Raw genomic sequence first — 20,291 nt, forward strand, 5'->3', positions numbered from 1 at the left:
CTCCAACTACCGAAGACAAATTCCTTGTGTGTTTTGGACATACTTGGCAAATAAAGATGATTCTGATTCTGATACTTTAATAAGAAAATAATAATAAATATTTTTTGAGTGTGTTTTATGTTTGGTCTTATTTACGTCACTTTGTTAAAGCTGAACATTTGTTATGTTTTTTAAGTGCTCTTTATCCTAGGTAAGAACCAATTGGGTCTTGAGCCGAAAAATTTTGGGTAACCCTCCTGTAGATTAATTTGAATATCGTGTGTAATAATGATGACAGTCGAGTGGCTAATTATGATCCTATTTAATAATCCAGGCAGAAGCTGGAGAACCGCTTACCTGGAAAGTGGCAACTCAACCGGAACTCTAAATGATGGCGTCCCACAAAGGGAGCAGTCATGTACGGAATGATGCAAATTTGGAAAACAAAGCACACAGTTTATTTGGGGCTACGAGCGTTAACGCGATCGCTGTCATCCTCAGGATAATTACAAGCACGCGAGAAAGGAGCGAAAGGAGCAGCTGGGCCCTGCACACCACTACGTGATCAATATGCTGGCCCTCAGGCTGAACTTGGCACCGTCAGTCGTGGAACAATTCATTCTGGACTTCTCGGTGAGGAAGTACACACTGACCTTAATAGTCAATCTATAGTAGATGGACAGTGGTACTGTAGAAGAGCAGCTGTACCTACAAATGTGTGGTTTAGACCTTCGCAATGTGGTCAGCTTTAATTTTTTTTTAATGTACTGCATTTCAATCCATACACAGATGGATGAGTTTGGGCTTGATCTATAGTGTAGTTCAATTAATCTGGGTTTGTAAACTTGTTTTAGTTTGTTTTCAAGTAGTAAAACAGCCTAGCCAATCAAAATGCATCACAACAAACCATGTGGCATTGCTCTCTTATCATATTGATTGCAAGAACAGGTAAAACAGGAACACAACATGGAGCAAAATTGGGTTTTGTTGCTCACTTTATTTGGACCACCACTTATCCATTAGGTCCATCAGATGACGGGGGTTGTAGAAAAGCACACTGTATCCCACCATTTTGTTAACCTAATAGCATAATTGCCCAAGTCATTTTTGCAATGCAGCGGCTGTGTGGAGTTTGTATGTTCTGCCCGTGTCTGCGTGGGTTTTCTCCGGGAACTCCGGTTTCCTCCCACATCCCAAAAACATACATGGTTGGTTAATTGACAACTCTAAATTGCCCGTAGGTGTCAATGTGAGTGGGAATAGTTGTTTGTTTGTATGTGCCCTGCGATTGGCTGGCGACCGGTTCAGGGTGTACCCCGCCTCCCGCCCGAAGATAGCTGGGATAGGCTCCAGCAGCCCGCGACCCTCGTGAGAATAAGCGGTGAAGAAAATAGATGGATGGATGAAAAAAAACTTTTTTTGCAAGCACATTTAAAAAAAAAAAAAAAAAAAAAAGAGTTGTTATTTTTTTGGGGGGGTGTTATATTTTTCTCTAATTGGCTGCTGAAACTGAAAACAGGACAATTTCCAAAGACACACTGCAAAACTGGCCTCCTAATCGCTATATTTGTTATAACTGAGTGAAACTATTAATTCTTTACCTTGGTGTGGATGAATTGGTCTTTTTAAAAGGTATTTGCTGTCTTTGTGTGTAGCTTTGATGTCTTTTTAAAGGGTATTTGCTGTCTTTTGTGTGTAGCTGGGTCCTTTTGACGGTTTCTTTGCCATGAATGGAAGTGCTACCCTTTCCTTTGTGTACCAAGAGGACAAACATCCTGGGATGGGTAGGTATCATCCTTAAAAGCTGATCATTCTTTTATTTGCATTCATCACATGAGAACCGTTTTCAATTTAACGTCAGAGTGTGGTCGTGCAATTCCCGGGCCCCAGAGAGCACTGCGTCTCGCTCACGGCAATTTATCAGAGAGGGCCCTCACGGGCATCTATTGTGCCTTCACGCGTATCCGAGTGAATGTTGCTGTGACTCCAGACAACATACATCAGGTAGGACAGAATCAAAAATATATATTTTTTGCAGATAGCAGCAGTATATGAACATTAAATATGATTTCATGTGAATGTGAGCAGCAGCAAAAATAGGCAGCAGCATTGTTGTATTTTTTTGTCCAATCAGATTTCAGTCTCCGTGTTGCCATGCCAATCTAATCTGCTCAGGGCCTTCAGAATCACTAGTGATGGCCAATTTAATTTAAAGTGCTTCAACCAAGCAGATTAAAAATTTGTCCTCCCAAGGCGAGCTGGCCCTCGATGACTGCGGCATTTTCCCATCCTAGTTAGTCAGAGCAAAACATGTTACAGCCAACATCGATGAGCAAAACATATCTGTCGCGATTTACACACATTATTATTTCAGAATCAGCATCTCTGGTTAGGTTGTGATATAATTGTATTTTATTTTTGTCTGAAATATACATTTACATTTTGAGCTGCTGCGGTTAATGTATGCTGTTATATTGTATTTTTGTACAGTATTGATGGCTTCTGTTAATAGTAGTAGCATTAAGAGGTGAATTTAGACGGGTAAATCCCCTGCTGAAGGCCCAGGATCCGTTTCTTGTTCATTTTGAATGCGTAGTATAACTAAAGGTAAATTTGTTTGGACAAATATAGTAATACACAAATAAATAGGATATAAACAGAATACTATAGTATATTGTGCATACTATACAGTATATAAAGATTAGACAGAGAATGTAGACAGCAGCAAGAATAGTCAGCAGCATTGCATGTAGCATCAAACGGCATGTGTCAATAAAGTCTATATACAGTATCAGCATTTGAGAATGACATCAATAACACAAATACTATCATCAAAATAATCATCGTCACATATAATGTCGCTGCCCGTTCTGGGTGCTTTTCACATGATGCCATTTTATTGGTTATCGAGTTTCTCTGCATTATTTCCGCTATCCAGGAGACCTTTTTTTCCATGTTTGATGCCCGTGATGGCTTCCCTAAAGCCATCAAGAACAGCTTCAACAACCTGCTCCCCAGTTTCCAAGCGCTGCTGAAACTTGACAAGTCTAAGCACAGAGCCAAGATTAAGCCAGACTTTGAGCACATCTTCAAGCATAGTGTGATGGGCTTAGATGGTAAGGGTCACGTCGTCAGTGGCATGATTAAATGGTTTACATGCTGCTATTTCTGACATTTGTTGCCCCAGTAATCCAGATGAGCTATCAGAGTGTTAAACTGACTGAAGCCAAGAGCGTTGACTTCAATAAAATAGCGTCCTTTGAAGATATGACGTTAGCAGCTGCAAACCCTGAGATGGTAAAACAGCTGGAGGACATTCTAAGACAGTGGCATACTCAAATTGACCGGGTAGGATCAATAAAGACTGTTAACATCAGGTGGAGGGAAGGTTTCTGTGTAGAAAACACCGCCCGCTTTGTCTGTGATGAGCAGGTCCTGCTGGAGACTCAAGCACTGAAGACAGGTCTCGTGTCGGAGGGGCCGCTGAGCGAGCTAGATTATTGGAGGCAGGCGTTCTTGAAGTTCAACTTCATCCTCAGTCACATCAACGGTGCAAAGTGCAAGGCGGTCATAACCGTGCTCAGACTCAATCGTTCCAAAGCACTGCAGGTACAGACTCTTAGTTGGTCACCACAATAATTATTGTACAGTGTAAGGTCAGAAATGTTGTGGAAGGTGGAATTTCCAATGTTTAAATTTAAATTGCAATCTTTGGATCATCTCTGGAAGAACTGCGGTTTGACTTTCTCCCTTGTGACCCTACAAAGGTTGGGTACATTTCGATAGAAATGTAATTGTATTTATTTTTTTAATTAAAAATGATTTGATATAAATATTTTTATATCTTTATTTTATTACAGTATTTGTATTTTTATTATTTAAAATTTGTGTGTGTAATCTTAATTTTTGGGGCTCATCCTTGGATGAATAGCTCCCCATCGGTTGGAAATATCCAGATTTGATAGCAGAATTTCATTTTATTTGGAAATATCCAGATTTGATAGCAGAATTTCATTTTATTTCATTTAATTTTTGTGTGGATTTTTATCATAACATTGTGGGAAGAATACCTACCCATCCGATTTACGAGTTATTCAAGATACAGTACATGCTGTCGCTCGGCCCAATTTTTTGCTTTGACTTGCAAGCAAAAATTTGAGATATGGGTGCTATATGGTGGCAGCGAACTCAAGTGACTTCATAATAAGCAGCAGGTTGGCAGATAATAAACAGTTCGTAAGAAAAGAGTCATGAAGTTGAAGTTTACTGTCAAACTAAACAAAACAAAGAGAATTTCACCTTGTGTATTTACAACAACCATATACCTTTGGCAAAGGAAAGTCTTTGCCAAAGGTATATGGTCTACCAAAATGCTATAGATGGGCTACCGAATAGCATCAATGTTCTGCTGTTATAACATTTAAAGCAATGGATATTTGAACACAAATGGTGCAGCAACATACGTATGTAGACAGACAATAGAAATACTCACAGAATTACATATCGTGTATTTCAAACAACCTCTGAGAGAAACTACTAATATTACTGTAGCTTATTGAGTCAGTGAATCTCTTCTTCGTTAGTGTCTGTATGTCTGTGTTATACTGCCCCCTGGTGGACACAATACCACGGCAGAACCCCGACAACATCGAGCTGGAACGGATTAATGGAATTCATTTCAGTGTGAAAAGATGATTAAAACAGGAAGGTTTTGAGTTACGAGTGTGGTCAAGGAACAAATTAAACTTGTACAGTAAGTAAAGGCACTACTATATAATTATATTTTTAAGTATTCATTCTCATCATCTTGGTCAGATGTGGCCCCTGCTGGAAGCTAGGGTGACAGACAACTACAACGAGGCCAAGGACAATATCAAGTTCCTGGGCACGCTGGAGAAAGTATGCCAGGCTCTTTACACCAGCGACCCGGTACATAATCTTATTTTTTTTTTCATGATTAGGTAGCTTTTGGTCAGGTCAGTGTAAGATGATTTAATATTGTATGTGTACTTGCCAGGCGACCATCGTGAAAAGCGTGCAGAACATCATCAACGCGGTTCAGATGATCCACACGGTGTCCCGTTACTACCATACCAGTGAAAAGATATCAGCCATCTTCATTAAAGTACGTGAATCCGACTGGGCCACACACACACAGCTGTACATAACGAGCGCTGTTGCAATTAAGAATTAATTATTTGTTATGATATGCAACTAGGTCACAAATCAGATGATCATAGCATGCAGGTGCTACATTTCCAACAACGGCACACCAATATGGGACCAGGATGGTAAAGATGTTGTGATGAAAATACAGGTAAGGGGAACAACCATGCAAATTAAGCATGTTGACTCAGATATACTGTAATCATCGGACTTGTTTTTTTCTGAATTGATCTTTTGACAGGAGTGCCTTGGTTTGTATCAGGAGTATGAGTCTTGCTTGGAAAAAACACAGGAAAAAGCAAAGGAGATGCCTGGACAGAGGCCCTTTGGGTTCTCGGAGATGCATGTGTTGAGGAAGTTTGAGGTCTTCTGCAATCGCCTCGAACATGTACGTTTTCTCTTGAATGTTAACATTCATCCACATACATAGAGCATATATATATATATATATATATATATATATGATACTATTGAGAATGAAAGCTGATAAAATGCTAACATACTAACAGTGTGTATGCTAAATTGCAAGTCAAGTACAGGGTACAGTGCAGAAAGCACTATGGTAGAAAAGGATTTGTCATCTTTCCCTGTGGTCTGCTACTAGTTCAAATTACACTGAGAGATAATTGGTAAAACACTAAAATGGTAAAGTTGGTAAGCTAACATATACCTTTTGCAGATCACCAAAATAATGTCAGTGTTCAAGACGTTCGAGTGCCTGGCAAAGTCCAACATTGAGGGCATCGAGACTCTGGCCGGTCAGTTCCGCAAAGTCTCCACTGACCTGAAGAACAAGCAGGCGGACATATTTGCATCGAGGACGGTGGCGTTTCAAGCCGACTTTGACACATTTATGTCTCACATAAGTAACCTGGAGGTACATATTATATCCAAGTCACAGAGTACCAAGTACACATTTTATTGCTTTTCCGTCATTCTTTTTTCACTCGTATGCGAGTGTGGTGTGTGCATGCCCTTCTGCCTCTGGGGTGCATGCCCTTCTGCCTCTGGGGTGATGCTATTATAATATAATAGTATAATACTAACTTACAAGATAGCAACAGGCGTTAGGATTCGGACATGATTGAAAACCATATGGACATGATGGACTATTATTATTCTTGTATTCTGTGAAATTTGAAGTAATTGTGACGATGCACTTGCTCTCGGTTTGGCCCGGAAAATGAAATGGCTTGAGCAGACACCACCATTGAAAAATCTGAAATTGGCCTATTTAAACATCACATTTTCATCTCAACTAATGACCATCTGGCCTTTTTTCTACCTAAGAATGAAGGTTTCAGTCTCACATTTCATATTAATTTACATTGATTTCTGGACAAGTAAATTTGGGCCGATTTGCGACATAAAATGTGGCACAAAATCCTTAATTCTTATCTGATTCTTATAAACTAGGGCTCATTTTATTTGTGTTTCTAGCTTCCATCCAGTTATATTGTCTATTTTGATATACACATGGTTTTAAAATTTTAGTAACATAACTACAGAAACCACAAAGGTAGATGTTATTGTTTTTACGTCAGTTATTTTTACATTTGTTTCAATCAATCAATCAATCAATCAATAATCAATCAAACGTTTATTTATATAGCACCTTCTAGTTAAAATAGTTCACAAGACAAATAATAAAAGAGACAAACACATCCCTCTCACCCACCTGCGGTCTCTGAGCCCAAACACCTGTGTGTAAAAGTAGTCACCGGTGTATAAAAAAAAAAGAAGATTATTAAATACGTAACTTAGCTGCTGCGACATGGCTGAGCACATAGTGCCGTGAAGAAGCGCTATCTTGGACGACCCTCAACAACAGAAGTTGCGAGTTGGCGGCCCCCCACACTGAGGAAACACTGGAACATAAAAAGAAATAAAAGAACAAATGAAAATAAATACAATGATCAAAGACTACTGCATGAGACACAGAAGAGCTAAAATAAATACATTGAAATATTAATAGCATACTATAATTAAAATCAAACAAAGTAAATAGTGTAAAATATTTTTTTATTAAAAAGGTACTGACAAATAAAAAGTGTCCAATTAAACTCTGGTAACCTAAAAGTAAATAAAATGTGAAATGGTTTAAATAAGAATAAAAGAAAAAAATACAGACATAAATTCAATATAAAACAACCAAGTCATAATCAGTCGCATGCTAAACTAAAAAGGTGGGTCTTGAGCCTCCTTCTTAAATATCAAGGCTCTCTACGGCCCTGACATCCTCCGGCAGGCTGTTCCAACGACAAAGGCCTGAGACTTCGAACAAGCCCTTTGCCGTGGATCTTTGACGTCACTCTCAGTACTAAAACTAAAAGGCCAGCACCGGAGGACCTCAGGGTACATGAGGTTGATATGATAAAAGAAGGTCTGCCAAGAGGGGCCAAGACCAAGAACCGTTTTATTAATTAATAAAGGAACTTTAAAATCAAGAATCTCAAAATTCTTAACTTATATGACAGTTAAAAATGGTAAAACATTCCCTGAAAAAAATTACCTGTTCAAATAAAAAGTTTGCTGGTGTCCTTTGTGACAAATTGTTCCTTACTTTTTTGTTTACAGGAGCAACTAAAGGGTTTCATGAACTCAAGCTTTGTCAAGTTCGACTCATCCCAGCAAGCTCTCGGCGTGATACAGCGGTGAGTCTAAAGTAGACATGAGATAATTTTATTTTAATTATAATATTTTTAAAGTACAAATGTTTTTCACTTTTTTTTTTCTTTTTTGTTGTTGCAGTTTTCAGAAACTAAACATTCCCTGTCTAAAGGCGGAAATGCCCATTGCGTTGGGTTCTATTCTCCAGCTCTACGTCTCAGAAGTAGAGGCTGTGTCGAAGGTAATGTACCGTACGAGCTTATTGTGCTATCTATTTCATGCTCATGTCATATGTTCATTAATTTTATCGCAGCTCTTTGAGAAGCAAAACGAGGACCCGCCCTTGGGTCGAAACATGCCGCCTGTCTCTGGGAGGCTTCGCTGGGCCCGACATCTCTATAAGAAAATACACGAGCCCATATCGTACATACGTGTAAGCTGGAATGAGCTCCAATTCAAGAGCTATCCATTCCGAAATCCTGACTGCACTAGGATGAGTTTAATAATGTTTCTCTCTCTTTACAGGAAAACTCTGACATCCTGACCACCCCCGAGGGACGCACTGTGGTCAAAATGTACAATCAGACCACGGCCTTGTTGCAACACTTCGAGGCGGACCACCACAAAGCGTGGACAGCCGAAGTGTCAAAACTGGATTTTGGTTTGTTCTCTGGCGATTGTGTTAAAGCTAACTTTGTTTTGTTGTTTTGTTTGGGGTTGAGGTCAAAAGTTCCTCGGTGGCAGGGCCCCAGGGGTGGATGAGATCCGCCCAGAGTGCCTAAAGGCTCTTGATGTTGTAGGGCTGTCCTGTCAGACACGCCTCTGCAACATCGCATGGACATCGGGGACAGTGGCTCTGGATTGACAGACCGGGGTGGTGATCCCCCTTTTTAAGAAGGGGGGCAGGAGGGTGTGTTCCAACTACAGGGGGATCACACTCCTCAGGGCTCTTGGTAAGGTCTATTCAGGGGTTCTGGAGAGGAGGGTCTGTCAGGAAGTCCAATCAACAGAAGACTCGATTATTAAAATCATAATTAATTGCAGCCCTTGTTGAAAGTAATTGTTTTCGTTGTCCCAGACACTGTCCCCGCCACACATCTAGCTAGTTCGATGGGCGAAACCGCAACAGCTGTGTGAACATGCACTTACGGACAGCCGAATGTCACACCTCTCCCTGAAAGGCACGGGTGAATAAATGCCAGCTCTACGATTACGCCTCCGATGCGCCAATTTGACAGAAAGGCTATAGGCAGAAAGGGGTTAGAGTCAGCAGGGCTAGGTTTAGCAGACTCACAGATTAACATGTAGTGGTGCAGACTACGCCAGGTAAAATTCTCCATTTCATATATGTTTTGAATTTCGACAGCCTTGAATACAACACTCTTGATTCGCTGCACTGTGACGGGAAAGTACTTGGTCAACTTTGATCCCAAAATAAGCAAAGCCATTCAGGAGGCCAGTAATTTGGTGAAGATGGGCCTGGACGTTCCCAAGCAGGCATTGCATTTCCTCAAGATAGAGGGCCAGTTGAAGACCTATCACCATCGCCTTCACGTCAGTCTATTCTCCATCGTTAGCTGCCCTTGCTGTACGTTGAAAACAACTGAACAGTGTCCGTGTGCTTTTCCCCATGAAGACCATTTTGATAGCCTACAAAGAAACTTGTGACAGCATACCAGGGGACTTTACCAACCTGATGACATCAAAGACCAACCAAGTAAGCTCTTTTTTCATGTAGCACAAAATATTTTCAGAATTGCCTTAGAAGAAAAAAAATACAATTATGCTGTTCTTGGAGAGTTGCTCATCAGTCACATTGTATGTTTGTGTCTAATTACAAGATGGAGTCCCTGCTTCGCTATGGTTCAGTGATGGTCACATGGTCATCCCTGCTCCTGGACAAGTACCTCATAAATATTGACAATGCCTTGTCTGAGCTTAAGCTAATCTTGAGTAAGGTATCCATTGCACCTCAATTTTAAATTAGGGTTTTGGGTAAGAATTTCAAACAAGGTTAGGTTTTCAAATTAGGTTTTCAATTTGGTGTTTCCAGCCAATGTTTGAAACTAGGGTTTCAATACTGGATAGAGATTCAAGAAAGGTTGAGGGTTTCAAATTAAAGACAGGATTGGCATTTGAAGTAATGGTTTCAAATGAGGGTTGGAAATTAGGGTTTCAAATTAGGGTTTATGTTTTGTGACCTCAAGTCATTGTTTCCACCTTTTCCAGGTGAAAGACATCTGTAAGTTTCACATTGACGACTACGTTCAAGAGCTCTCAGAGAATGTTCTCATTGAGCTGCCTGAAGATCGAGCCTCTGCAATTCAGCCCCTCATTGAGGTCAATGAGGTAGGTAAAAGCCACCATCACAACTCATTCCTTAGTGAATACCGCTGCATAAAAGATTCACATTTGTATTTTTTAGAGTCTGTGCAAGAATGGGGTCAAGACACTAGAGTTTAAGTGCTTACACGTGAAGGAAGCGGTGAACGAGTTGGGCAAAATGTTTAACGCCATTTACAAGTCAAAGCAAACCAAGACGGTCCCGGACGGAATCGGCTCTGGTACTCTCATGTCTATTTTTCCCTACCAAACGGTTGCATAGTAAATCCTTCTCATAATGCAGTAAGATTGAATACACTTTCCTTGGCCACAACAAACAGGTTTACCTAATGTGGCCTACAAGTTTATTTTTGATTTAACGTTTTGATTTCACATTGTAGCAAAGAAGGAGACCCAGAGGACCTCCGATGCACCTGAGGCACCGACATCAGAGAGCCAAGATAAATACAAAGCGACACGGTTTGAAAAGGTTTGTGGGCTCACCACTTACATGACAATAATACACTTTTTAGTCAATAGGAGCTTTATTGGACCAAATCTCTTTATTTATTGGACCAAATCTCTTTATTGGACAACTTGGAGTTAGGCAAGCAGATCCTAAAATGCTTGCTTCAAACCAAAATGGCAGACTTCTTGTGTCCTTCCAAGCATGAATTCTTAAAACATTTTTATGTTGGTCTACTCATGATAGACCTGTCTTCCACATCTCATGATCCAAACTGAAACTGGCTGAAGGGGCTGAATTCAAAATGAGGTGTCAAGCAGTTTATTGCCGCTCCAAGTTGAAGTTTACTGTCAAACTAAACAATACTTACACTTTGTATTTAATACAACCACAAAGCTTCGCGTTTCATTCCGCTGACTTCATCCATCCATCCATTTTCTTTACCGCTTATCCTCACTAGGGTCGCGGTCTGCTGGAGCCTATCTCAACTATCTTCAGGCGGATGATAGTACACCCTGAACCAGTCGCCAGCCAATCACAGGGCACATAGAAGCAAACAACCATTCACACTCACAATCACACCTATGGGCAATTTAAAGTCTTCAATCAATCTACCATGCATGTTTTTGGGATGTGGGAGGAAACCGGAGCGCCCAGAGAAAACCCACCCAGGCACGTGGAGAACATGTAAACTCCATACTAAACCCCGGTCCCTAGAACTGTGAGGCAGATGTGCTAACCAGTCGCCCACCGTGCCGGCTCCACTGACTTAATGCTAACGCTAAATAACATCTATGTTGCTGTGCTATAACCCCTAAAGGAACAGATTGTACACATACGGTGCAGCAACACACGTAGACAGATGAGTACTCAGTCATATATTCTTTATCCTCTGCAAAGAAGAGTAATATTAGTGCTATACTGATGAGCTGGAGGAGTATAGAACAGTATATCCATCTGTCTGTGTTATACTTCCCTCACTTGGCCAAGGCGGGCACGCCAGAAAGAGCAGCACAATGGCCATTCAATTGATGCAGTGTGACAAAAACGGATTAATTCTTTTTAATTTTATTTAATTATGTCTTAATTGTATGTTTTGATAAAGTACAATATTACAGAATCGTTTTTTGTACAACCATTTTTTATGTTTTCCATCCATTTCAATGGGAAAAGATTAGTTGAGATCCAAGTGTTTTGAGTTGTAGTTAAATAAAAAATATATATGGGTGCTTCAATAGCATTATTAAAGCTTGAACTAAATAATTTCAGGACTTCACAAAGCAATACGACTCCTTCGGCGCTAGGATTTTGGATGCATTGGTGGAAAGGACCAAGTTATCCCTGAAGATCTTGGAGAAGAGAATTTGTGGCAATGAGTAAGTCGTCTTCTGTCTCTATTGCTGTTAAAGACACAACGTAGACGGATCGTTGATGTTCACAATAACATTGGGGCTTGTAGCTCTTTCCAGAAGAGGGCTGACTCTGGCTGTGTCCCAATGATGAAATCTGAAGTGCATCTGGATGCACCCAATGTGGTGAGTAAATCACAGGAAACAATAGGAGTCCATCTGTAGCAATTGTCCACTGAAACTTTTGCGGAGTTGCTGTGTGAAAACAGCATAGCTGATTTCCTGTGTATGCTACACTAACAAGCTTTACGCTATGGTTTGATAACAAGATTGTTTGAAGCCAAACTTGTAAAAAATGTTGTTTTCTTTATGGCTGGTGTCTTCGGACAAAAGTTAAATACGCGTGTATCATTTATTTATACAACACAAATGAAGCCTAAACATCGGCTATTGTAATCTTTGGTTGCTCTGTGGCGACATCTTGTGTAAAAAAATAAAATAACACGTTTAAAGTTCCTACAGTTTCTTTGATCCTGTCTCCTTCGCCATTCACCCTCATCGGGAGGAAATGCTTAGACCCGTTTTTCCGAATGCGGCAATAGGTTGCGCGAAATACTAGATAATACAGTCGTAGGGAATCCCACGGTCAATTCCGTTGTACCTTAATGTCGCTGTTTTGTGAGTTTCAATGTTGTTGTGTTGTGTCGTTTCCATTTCCGTTGTGGGTTTATCTCGTTGTGTTGTGACGTTTGCAATTGTTGTGATGTCTCGGCCAACGTAGTAATCCTTTCCTTGAAACCATAACCGAGGCTTGAAGCCTTCATTTGAAACCTCCTTTGAAACCCTAATGCTGACTTTGAACCCCAATCTGACACCTTAAACTTGCCTTGAAACCCTAATTTGAAATCCTATGCCTGCCTTGAAACCCTTCCACAACATATTTTTGACGTTGACAGCACATATTAGGTGGTTTGTGGTTGTCCGCAGGTGATGGTCCCCACTGTAGACAAGATTCATCAAGCCATACTTGAAATCATTGAATTGATCTTGGATGTGAACAAGGGGATTCAATGCTGGGAGGTTGAGTACAGACATGATCGCCCCGCTACTGATGGTGAGTCACCATGGACTGAAAAGACAAGCCATTAAGTTGACCTGACGCTCAACCCTCTCACAGGTCGACAGAAGTTAAACTTCTACAGTCGCGTTATTCAGCACGAGGATATCAAAGCGGTCATTTTCATCTTGAAGTCGGCCCTGAAGTTGCAGAGGGACAATGCCGCCAGCGTTCTGGAGCGCTTCAAGAAGTTCAAGGAGCTGTGGAGCGAGGATAAGGAGCGTGTCATCAAGGTATTGGGATTTATGTTAGTGTATTCTTGTGGTAAATTTGAATGACACTTGTGAGCTCCTTTTAAAGGCCTTCATGGACAGCAAGCCGACCTTGATGGAGATCAAAAGTAAACTGCAGCACTACGATGTGTTTCAAAGCCAAATTGAGGAAATCCAGAACGTCATCGTTGTTGGGATGATTGAACTGTCAACGGGTAAGATTACCACCACAGTTTTTTTAAACAGCTAATCTTGAGTGCAATGGACTGGAATTGAAACCCTAATTTGCAATCCCAGACCAGAATTAAAACTCTAAACATACGTAAACCTGAGTTTGAAACCAGTACCCAGGTTTTAAAAATCTAATTGAAACACTCACCTTCGCTTGAAACCCTAACTTGAAACCATAACTTGAAACCGTCCGTGTCTTGAAACACTCACCTTAGTTTCCTCACCTCAATTTGAAACCCTAACCTTGGCTTGAAACCCTCAACCAAGTCCCAAAACGATATACAGGCTTGAAACCATAACTTGAAACCTTAACTGTGCCTTGAAATCCTGCTTTGAAACCCTAATAATGGCTTGAGAACTGGGTGAGTCTCAAGCTAATGTTAGGGTTTTTAAGGCACACTTAAGGTAGTTAGGGTTTTAAGTTTAAAATATATTGAATATATATGTGATATATATATTTTTTTCTTGTAGAAAAAAATAATTGATATCAATGTTAGATGTGTTTACCTTAATCAGATCACTTAAAGGAGTCTCTCAGGATTGAGGCTAAGGCCTGGAAGAGGCTCCTGTGCAAATACCTGCGCATCGAGTGCCGTAAGAACATCATCAACATCAGCCTGCACACGCACAGGAGCTTCACGCAGCTGTCGCATTCCGTCGAAAATCTGGACGATGTTCGCTGCGCCATGAAGACACTGTCCAACCTGCGGGATTCCGAAATAAACACAGACATAACGCTGATTTCCACTCAAGTACGAATCGTTTTCCATTTGCGTTTCTCTTTTACACAAGATCCAACAAGTCATGTAGTCCCTATTTCTAGGATGCCTATGAAGTGCTGCTCCTTTACGAAGCTGAAATGCCTGAGAAAGAATCAGGAGAGGTGTACGGACTAGGCCGTTTCTTCACCAGGCTTCTGTCAAAGTCTGTAAGTGAAATAGTAAATAATATAGAATTGTAGTTCGCTGGCAAGCTTCTCAGATCATTTTCACATTAGTCATTTTGGTTTTTCTCTCATAGATATCCGTTCAGGATCAGCTTTTCTGCATGCAGCCCAGCCTCAAGCAGGACCTGCTGGAGCACGTCAGCATCTTTGAAAAAGATGTCGACACTTTTATAGACGACTATGACATTGTAAGATGCAAACGCCAATCTATCTATTTATCGATCGACGATGTACCTTCATATTTAAAATAATTTCTAAATGCACTACAGGCAGGCCCCATGGTTGAAGGAATAGAACCCAAAGAAGCCAGTTTAAGGCTCCAGAAATTTCAGGTACTTGTGATAGTCAATTATTGTTATTTTGTTTAAAAATATGACTATAATCACATAATATTTTACCTTTCTTTCAAAGGGGAAAAAAAAACTATTTCTTAAAAAATGAGGGATTTTTTTTCTCAGTAAAAAATAACAATTGGAAATACTTTGCTCTATTAATATATATATATATATATCATGATATATATATATATATATATATATATATATCATGATATATATATATATATATATATATATATATGTATATATATATATATATATATCATATATAAGAATCTGAAAGAAAAAAAAACGTTTTCTCCCAAAATGTCAGCTTAAAAAAAAAACCTTTTTTCCAAGAACCAATATGGCTTCGTTATTGACGTTTCGTAATATTCCAAGAAAAAAAATCAATACTTCTTTCAGCAAAAATACAGTACAACTTTATTCTTTAATAATGCTGCAACTTTTCTATTGAAAACATACATAATTTTCCATTGGGAGGTTGAATACAAAAAATAATTATAAATATGAAGTACGTAACTATTTCTTGTTGAATTTTCATTGCTCTGTATTCATTTCTATACACTGTATTTTTACAACACATTTTACTTTATTAATTTGTGATTTGTTTTACTTTATGATGACGCACATTTTATTTTACTCTTTTCAAAAATATTGTATTTATAATTTTATTTAAATCCCCATATAGAAACATTTAGTTTGATTTGTTTTTATTATATTTACTTTTAATTTGTAGTGCTACCATTACAAAGAGATCCAGTTATTTTTATTTCATTTAATTTTGTGCTTATTATATTTGTCCCGCTCAAGGCCAGGTTTTCTGAGCTGTGGCGAAACTTCACCACCTACAACTCCGGTGAACAGCTCCTCGGCCTGCCGGTCTCTGATTATGAATGCCTTCAAAATAAAAAGTACAAAGGATCAACACTTGAAACCCTTGCAAAAAAAAAAGGGTCTCCGTATATTTAAATGTGCTTTTCCCCCAAGGAAAGAGCTGGATCTGCTACAGAAGCTCTACGGCCTGTACGACACTGTGATGAAGACCATCAATGGTCACACCAAGCTCCTGTGGACACAAGTGGATATCGATAAGATCAATAATGAACTAATGGACTTTCAGAACAGGTTACTCTTCTGTCTCTATTTGTGTGTGTGTGTGTGTGTGTGTGTGTGTGTGTGTGTGTGTGGAGTGTACTGTATTAACATAAACATTGCAATGAACACAATTGTATGCAAAAAAACAAAAAAATACTTGGTTGACTTACAAATGTTTCTAATTTCAAAATGCTTGATATCAAATGAATTACTTTGTCACCAACATAAAACCTTTATTAATTGTACATTTGATATTTTACTTAACATTTCAACTGCAATACAGATGTAAAGAAAAGTTAACAAGCGTAAAATACAACTAAAATAAAGTTAAGCTACTTGCCCTTTGAAGACACCTGACAGACACACAATAGGGGACAGAAAGGTGTTGTATGTTTGTTGATAGCATAATAACAGTCTGTAGTGTTTATTTAATTGTATGTTCATGCCTGTACCATGCCTGTTTTTTTATTTATTTTTTATTTTTAAAATAATCTTTAATGTCCTTTTATCGAGACAATTTGGGTTGGAAACGCCCAGGATACTGTTTTCAGGCTATTCTATGCCTGGCAAATGAGACAGCAGTATTTCTCATTAATATGAACTGTGTAAAGGAGCTTTGCACTGATTGGATCGGTATTTACCTTAATATGAATATGGCGTGGGCGGCACGGTGGCCGACTGGTTAGAGCGTCAGCCTCACAGTTCTGAGGTGCGGGGTTCAATCCCCGTCCCTGCCTGTGTTGAGTTTGCATGTTCTCTCCGTGCCTGCGTGGTTTTTCTCCGGGCACTCCGGTTTCCTCCCACATCCCAAAAACATGCATTAATTGGAGACTCTAAATTGCCCGTAGGCATGACTGTGAGTGCGAATGGTTGTTTGTTTCTATGTGCCCTGCGATTGGCTGGCAACCAGTTCAGGGTGTACCCCGCCTCCTGCCCGATGACAGCTGGGATAGGCTCCAGCACTCCCGTGACCCTAGTGAGGAGAAGCGGCTCAGAAAATGGATGGATGGATGAATATGGCGTATGAGTGCAGTAGCGTGCACAGGTGTATTTGCTTCTACAACTCATAGTTGTAAACAAGTAGTACTTAAAATTTCCTTTCTCACCATTCTCGAGACCGACCCATTTTTCAGCAGGAGTGCCGGGTGCCCATAAATTGCGGCGATCATTGTATCCGCCATTGTTTGAGGACATTGTGAGTGACGCAACGTATTTAAAACCGATTCAGTGCGAGGCGCACAAGCCAGTCAGAGACTGTAGAGACAGAAGGCGTGACAGAAGATGCTAAGATGGCGCCTACCCGTGTGGTCGCCTCGGTTACGCGCTCTCTGGTATTGTTTTTGTTTCCGTGTTTTTCATTCGTCTTTGGAGACATTACACGACTCACTTACACAAGGGGAGACTTGCTAACCATCAAGGAGGCTACTCTGGACTTTCTTTCACCAACTTTCGCAAATCCGCTCAGTTTTTTCCTTGAGTTACTCACCGGAGCAGCGACTGTGGTCTTTGGCGCATGGAGGGCACACAGGGAAGCGAACCGGCCTCCAGGTGAAACTCTGCAAGAGAGGATACAGACTGGCGTTTCCGTCCATCCACCTCGCGAATCTACACTCTCTACCCAACAAAATGGACGAGCTTCATCTTCTGATAAAGACCAGTAAAGACTTCGGACTGCACAGACTGGAGTGCATAAATGCAACATCCACAGTTTCACGTTGAAGAAAAGATGGAACTTAAAAGCTGTTGAGGCTGCACAGACTGGAGTGTCTTTGAAAATTCAGCTCGCACCCTTTATGAATATACGGACACTGTCACATCCTATATCAGTTTCTGTGGAGAGGTATGTGTACCAACAAAGTCATTTCGCACATTCAACAACAACAAGCCGTGGTTCACTGCCAAACTTAAGCAGCTTCGCCAAGCTAAGGAGAACGCATATCAAAGCGGGGACAGGGCCCTGTACACTCGAGCTAGAAACCAGCTGACTAAAGAAATTAACATTGCAAAGAGGAACTATGCAGCAAAGTTGGAAAAACAGTTTAGTGCTAATGACTCTAAATCAGTCTGGCATGCATTCCAATCGCTGACAAGCAACGATCCCCCCCAAGCTGAGAACAATAGCACACTCGCCAATGACTTGAATACCTTCTACTGCAGATTTGAAAAGGACACTTCCACACGCCACACCCACCCGGCCGCACCACCGACCACAATCACACCTCTGACTTCTGCGTTAACCAGCCACGAACAGGATGTGAGACACATCTTCAAACAACAAAAGATTAACAAAGCGGCAGGCCCCGACCATGTGTCCCCATCCTGCCTCAAAGTCTGCACGGACCAGCTCGCTCCAGTCTTCACACAGATCTTCAATAGATCTCTTGAACTGTGCAAAGTACCATCCTGTTTCAAACGCTCCACCATCATTCCAGTCCCCAAGAAACCTACAATCTCGGGTCTAAATGACTACAGGCCTGTCGCCTTGACATCTGTGGTCATGAAGTCCTTTGAACGTCTCGTGCTGGACCACCTCAAGAGCGTCACAGGTCCCCTGCTGGAGCCCCTACAGTGCTCAGTGACTGTTTTTGTCAATGCATTTATGTCTCAAAAGTGTCATCTGTCAATTGACTGTCTGTTGTCGTACTAGAGCGGCTCCAATTACTGGAGACAAATTCCTTGTGTGTTTTTTTGACATACTTGGCAAATAAAGATGATTCTGATTCTGAAGAGTGCCAATCATTTGCCGTGCACACACATGCGGCCACGTTCCGCAGCCACACTGTCCATACATCCAGCAGCCTCACGCAGACAGAGACAGAGAAGTACAGTAACACATTTTTTTTGTTACTACCTACCACTAAATAGGAAATATGTGTAAAAAAACCACCGTAACTGCAGCAAGTGTCATGTCTACTTCCAGGTGCCGGCGGCTGCCCAAGGGCCTGAAGGAGTGGCAAGCCTTCATGGACCTGAAGAAGACCATCGACGACTTCAACGAGCTGTGTCCTCTGCTAGAAATGATGACCAACAAGTCGATGATCCGCAGGCACTGGGATCAGATTTCCAATCTGACTGGTCACACGTTCGAGGTTGAGTCACCCACGTGCACGTTGGACAACATCATGGAGGCGCCACTGTTGAAGTACAAGGATGACATTGAGGTTGGCACTCGGCAGTCGGTTTCTCTCATTGCCTCGCCTCCTGTGGAGCTTACCGTTTTATTCGAGATGCTCTACTGTTCTCTGCATCTTTCAGGACATCTGCATATCCGCCGTGAAAGAGAGGGACATCGAGGCCAAGTTGTCGGGCGTGAAAGCGGTGTGGCATGATATGAACCTGACGCTGATGGACTTCAAGGACAGGGGAGAGCTCATGCTGCGAGGCAGCGATACCACAGAGATTCTCACTACTCTGGAGGACAGTCTGATGGTGCTGGGATCGCTGCTCAGCAACCGGTGAGAGGAGAATCAAGTCTGCAGCTTTTTTTGTATCCTCTCCCGCAGAGAGCCTGCAAAATTGCAGCATCAGAGCTATAACGGAAGAACAGACATTTATCCTCTTGTGTGTTTTAATGCAGAACCCAGCAAAGGCAGAATATTGTATATTTTATAATTTTTAAATTTTAATTAACCCCTTCCCAAGTAAAAATTGCAGCATAAACACAAATTCGTGACAATTTATACTGCATTTCTTACACGCAATCAAGCCAGCCAGGCTGTTCTTTTGAGTTGTATTTGTGCGCCATAATTCCAATTAAAGTTTAGTGTGTCACTTTCTGCCTTTATGTAGGTACTGCACGTTCTACAAAGCTGAGATCCAGGACTGGGTCTCCAAGCTATCTACGTCAACAGACGTCATTGAGCAGTGGGTCATCGTGCAAAACCTGTGGATTTACTTGGAGGCCGTGTTCGTTGGAGGTGACATTGCCAAAGACCTGCCTCAGGTAAAGTTTCCTATGTCATTCTTAATCTGAAAATGACAATATATTAGGTGGGGCATCACGTGGCCTACTGGTTAGCATGTTTACCTCAGTGTCCAGGGTAAAATCTCAGTTTACACCATCCTTTGTGGAGTTTGCATTTTCTCTCTGTGCTTGCATAGGTTTTTTCCAGGTACTCCAGCTTTCTCCCACATCCCCAAAAATGGCATGTCAGGTTCATTAAAGACTCTAAATTTAGGGGTGGGCAAACTTTTGTGCTCAAGTGCTACATTTGATTTTTAAAATGGACAGATGGCCCAGGTCATTCGGAGATGAGATTGAAAAAAGTTAAAAGTATTTATGTAAAATATGTAAAATTGCTTCTTTTAACAATAACATTATGTATCACATTATGTATCACATGTATCACATCTGTACAAAATGAAAACAAAGATGTTTGTTATAGTTAGGTTTATGGCTAGAGTTGGGGTTAAGGCAGTTTAGGAAGGGTTAAGGTTAGGATTAGAGTTGGTTATGG

At 40.8% G+C, this 20,291-nt stretch overlaps 1 protein-coding gene across 3 annotated transcripts in view; it reads left to right on the forward strand.

Annotated features, from left to right (window-relative positions):
• LOC133411277 (dynein axonemal heavy chain 8-like) overlaps positions 1–20,291 on the forward strand; it is a 59,122-nt gene that overhangs the window by 2,037 nt on the left and 36,794 nt on the right. For 2 of the 3 annotated variants that reach the window (XM_061693430.1, XM_061693429.1), the window contains exons 2-37: positions 314–397; positions 481–612; positions 1,679–1,763; positions 1,841–1,983; positions 2,918–3,095; positions 3,167–3,327; positions 3,412–3,588; positions 4,795–4,908; positions 4,997–5,104; positions 5,198–5,296; positions 5,387–5,533; positions 5,825–6,022; positions 7,723–7,799; positions 7,897–7,996; positions 8,069–8,188; positions 8,281–8,416; positions 9,122–9,309; positions 9,392–9,472; positions 9,597–9,713; positions 9,985–10,104; positions 10,181–10,319; positions 10,479–10,567; positions 11,813–11,919; positions 12,003–12,078; positions 12,880–13,006; positions 13,070–13,242; positions 13,310–13,436; positions 13,969–14,204; positions 14,276–14,380; positions 14,473–14,586; positions 14,668–14,730; positions 15,550–15,650; positions 15,727–15,864; positions 18,755–18,995; positions 19,090–19,289; positions 19,624–19,777. In XM_061693430.1, the coding sequence (XP_061549414.1) occupies positions 368–397; positions 481–612; positions 1,679–1,763; positions 1,841–1,983; positions 2,918–3,095; positions 3,167–3,327; positions 3,412–3,588; positions 4,795–4,908; positions 4,997–5,104; positions 5,198–5,296; positions 5,387–5,533; positions 5,825–6,022; positions 7,723–7,799; positions 7,897–7,996; positions 8,069–8,188; positions 8,281–8,416; positions 9,122–9,309; positions 9,392–9,472; positions 9,597–9,713; positions 9,985–10,104; positions 10,181–10,319; positions 10,479–10,567; positions 11,813–11,919; positions 12,003–12,078; positions 12,880–13,006; positions 13,070–13,242; positions 13,310–13,436; positions 13,969–14,204; positions 14,276–14,380; positions 14,473–14,586; positions 14,668–14,730; positions 15,550–15,650; positions 15,727–15,864; positions 18,755–18,995; positions 19,090–19,289; positions 19,624–19,777 (4,701 nt within the window). In that variant the 5' untranslated portion in view covers positions 314–367. Of the gene's footprint in view, positions 1–313; positions 398–480; positions 613–1,447; positions 1,612–1,678; positions 1,764–1,840; positions 1,984–2,917; positions 3,096–3,166; positions 3,328–3,411; positions 3,589–4,794; positions 4,909–4,996; positions 5,105–5,197; positions 5,297–5,386; positions 5,534–5,824; positions 6,023–7,722; positions 7,800–7,896; positions 7,997–8,068; positions 8,189–8,280; positions 8,417–9,121; positions 9,310–9,391; positions 9,473–9,596; positions 9,714–9,984; positions 10,105–10,180; positions 10,320–10,478; positions 10,568–11,812; positions 11,920–12,002; positions 12,079–12,879; positions 13,007–13,069; positions 13,243–13,309; positions 13,437–13,968; positions 14,205–14,275; positions 14,381–14,472; positions 14,587–14,667; positions 14,731–15,549; positions 15,651–15,726; positions 15,865–18,754; positions 18,996–19,089; positions 19,290–19,623; positions 19,778–20,291 lie in introns of those variants that run through there. The other variant, XM_061693431.1, reaches the window with a different exon arrangement.

This window comes from Phycodurus eques, chromosome 13 (genome assembly GCF_024500275.1).
Source record: "Phycodurus eques isolate BA_2022a chromosome 13, UOR_Pequ_1.1, whole genome shotgun sequence".
Taxonomy (NCBI): Eukaryota; Metazoa; Chordata; class Actinopteri; order Syngnathiformes; family Syngnathidae; genus Phycodurus; species Phycodurus eques.